Genomic DNA, 3056 nt, shown 5'->3' on the forward strand with positions numbered 1-3056 from the left:
AGTGCAATGATGGTCATCTCTGTAGGTTTCATATCTACCCACTGAGTATGTCCATCATCGGCGTTGCTCTTGTTATCCTTACTGTGCCTTCCTACAATATCCGACAGCTGCAGGTCTCCACACCCATCCCGACTACATCGGCTCCTTCGGGGCCCAACACAGCTTGTGATGATATGTGCAGGAGCCTCAACGACGCCGCCTCCTACTGTAAGTGGTGGTTACCGGTACCCGTCTGTCAAGTCGGTGATCAGCCTTGCAGTGACCATAGCGTGTGTGAGTCCCAGACTTGGCCACCTCCAGTTGATCCGACAACTGCTGCCGGGGGCCACCCATTCCAGTCTGCTCCATGTGACGCCTATTGCGTTGGTCTTAATGGCCCATCTTCATACTGCAAGTGGTGGAAACCTGAGCCTGTTTGCCAAGGAGGTGATCAGCGGTGTCGCCCGTCGGAGTGCCCGACTGGTGATCCTCCTACAACTGCCGCTCCTCCTGACGATCATACGGGCCCGAGCGACAACTGTGATGCTTATTGCCGATCGCTGAATGATGGTTTATATGGCACTAGGATATCATATTGCAAATGGTGGCTCCACGTCGCTGTTTGTCAAGATGGTGATCAGCCTTGCGGCCCGTCAGTCTGCAGCAGCTTCCCCACAACTACAACAACTACCACCACTGTCTCGACCACCTCAACTCTGTCCACGGCTCCCACCACAGTAGTCTTTACTACTGTTGCCGCTACTACTGCGGCTCCCACTACAGTCTCGCCTACTACAGTGGCCGTTACTACTGCCGCTCCCACTACAGTGGCCGCTACTACTGTGGCTCCCACTACAGTCTCGCCAACTACAGTGGCCGTTACCACTGCGGCTCCCACTACAGTGGCCGCTACTACTGTGGCCGCTACTACTGTGGCTCCCACTACAGTCTCGGCTACTACAGTGGCCGCTACTACTGCTGCTCCCACTACAGTCTCGCCTACTACTGTGGCCGCTACTACGGTGGCCGCTACTACAGTGGGCGCTACTACTGCGGCTCCCACTACAGTCTCGGCTACTACAGTGGCCGCTACTACTGTGGCCGCTACCACAGGGGGCGCTACTACTGCGGCTCCCACTACAGTCTCGCCTACTACAGTGGGCGCTACTACTGCGGCTCCCACTACAGTCTCGCCTACTACTGTGGCCGCTACTACTGTGGCCGCTACTACAGTGGGCGCTACTACTGTGGCTCCCACTACAGTCTCGCCTACTACTGTGGCTCCCACTACAGTCTCGCCTACTACTGTGGCCGCTACTACTGTGGCCGCTACTACGGTGGCCGCTACTACAGTGGGCGCTACTACTGCGGCTCCCACTACAGTCTCGGCTACTACAGTGGCCGCTACCACTGTGGCTCCCACTACAGTGGCCGCTACTACTGTGGCTCCCACTACAGTCTCGGCTACTACAGTGGCCGCTACTACTGCGGCTCCCACTACAGTCTCGGCTACTACAGTGGCCGCTACTACTGCGGCTCCCACTACAGTCTCGCCTACTACTGTGGCCGCTACTACTGTGGCCGCTACTACAGTGGGCGCTACTACTGCGGCTCCCACTACAGTCTCGCTTACTACAGTGGCCGCTACTACTGTTGCTCCCACTACAGTCTCGCCTACTACAGTGGCCGCTACTACTGCGGCTCCCACTACAGTCTCGCCTACTACTGTGGCCGCTACTACTGTGGCCGCTACTACAGTGGGCGCTACTACTGCGGCTCCCACTACAGTCTCGCTTACTACAGTGGCCGCTACTACTGTGGCTCCCACTACAGTCTCGCCTACTACAGTGGCAGCTACTACTGTTGCTCCCACTACAGTCTCGCCTACTACAGTGGCCGCTAGTACTGTGGCTCCCACTGGACTCCAGGTCACTACTGTGTCGCCCACTACGGCTCAGGCTACGACTACTTCGATATAAGTCAACCCACGGAGATGCCGAGACAATTCAATTGCATCATTCACACTTTCATGAAATTAAGTATAACTCTGGAACAGAGTCTTACGTATATATGAATTATTCACGTAAATCGTGCCACCCAAAGGGTCTCGTAGTGCTTAAGAGTGTTTTTCATGTCCCCCGAGTGTGGTGTGCGCGAAAGTTATACGGGGTCTGTTGTCCGGTGCAGATTCAAAACTGAACCTATTCGTCAGCTCATTGACTCGTCCTTATGGTCCGAATGGGTACAATGACACCACAGGGATAACTCGATTTCATGGCGTTGCGCGGTCGCCAGGGGTGCCAGGAGATGACGGAGTAGAGTAGAAGAGTAGTAGAGAGCTGGATCAAAGCTGTCAAAGCATGAGACCAGACGTAGGGACTTCTACTCGATCCGAAGGTACCCCTGCTAAACCGCGGGTTGGCTCAGCCGGAATCCTCACCACGTAGAGTTCTCACTAACGTAGGAACCCAACATCACAATTAGATCTAATGGATTTGCTACTCAATCGCACTAGTGAGACCACTACATATAGACCAAGTGCTAGTCAAGCGAGATTACAACGTAAGAGCAACTGCTCCCAGTCGTAAACGACGCACGTTCACAGTCAAAGAGAGAACACGTAGCCACAGTAAGCTACGGTTGTCTAGTATCAATCTAGAACTCTAACTCTCAGATAGAACAGAGGTGTTCAATCAATCTCATCATCTTCAACGTGAGTGAAACGTCCAGCCGTTTCAACACCAAGATACGTTGCGAAGATACGCCATCATCTTGAGCACTTAAGTCGTCTTGGTATTCCTTTGCGCTTGCCTCGCGGCTCCGCGCATTGGCCACGGGAGACGTTGGCTTAAGTGGATCCCATCATAATTGACGTATACACCCAACGTTCATAAGCTACAATGACGATCCCAAAAAGTAAAAAATGAACTAGTCTAATAGTCGTCATCTATCATCATCAACTACCATAGTCGTCTACATAATTCTTCTAGTCGTCTAAGTCGTTATACCGTAGAACCTTGAAGTCGTCTACCAAAAAGCTAGTTGGTGTCGTTCTCGATCATAACGTAGTCACGATA

General features: G+C 53.1%; 1 protein-coding gene across 1 annotated transcript; it reads left to right on the plus strand.

Moving 5' to 3' along the window:
• Positions 1 to 777: 777 nt before the first annotated feature.
• Positions 778 to 1958, plus strand: Pmar_PMAR011140 (conserved hypothetical protein; the record flags this gene model as incomplete). Its single annotated transcript, XM_002769618.1, has 1 exon — positions 778 to 1958. A coding segment is annotated over one exon (1181 nt), but the record flags the coding sequence as incomplete, so codon positions are not given.
• Between the last annotated feature and the right edge of the window lie 1098 nt (positions 1959 to 3056).

Source organism: Perkinsus marinus (assembly GCF_000006405.1).
Source record: "Perkinsus marinus ATCC 50983 genomic scaffold scf_1104296965376, whole genome shotgun sequence".
NCBI lineage: Eukaryota > Perkinsozoa > Perkinsida > Perkinsidae > Perkinsus > Perkinsus marinus.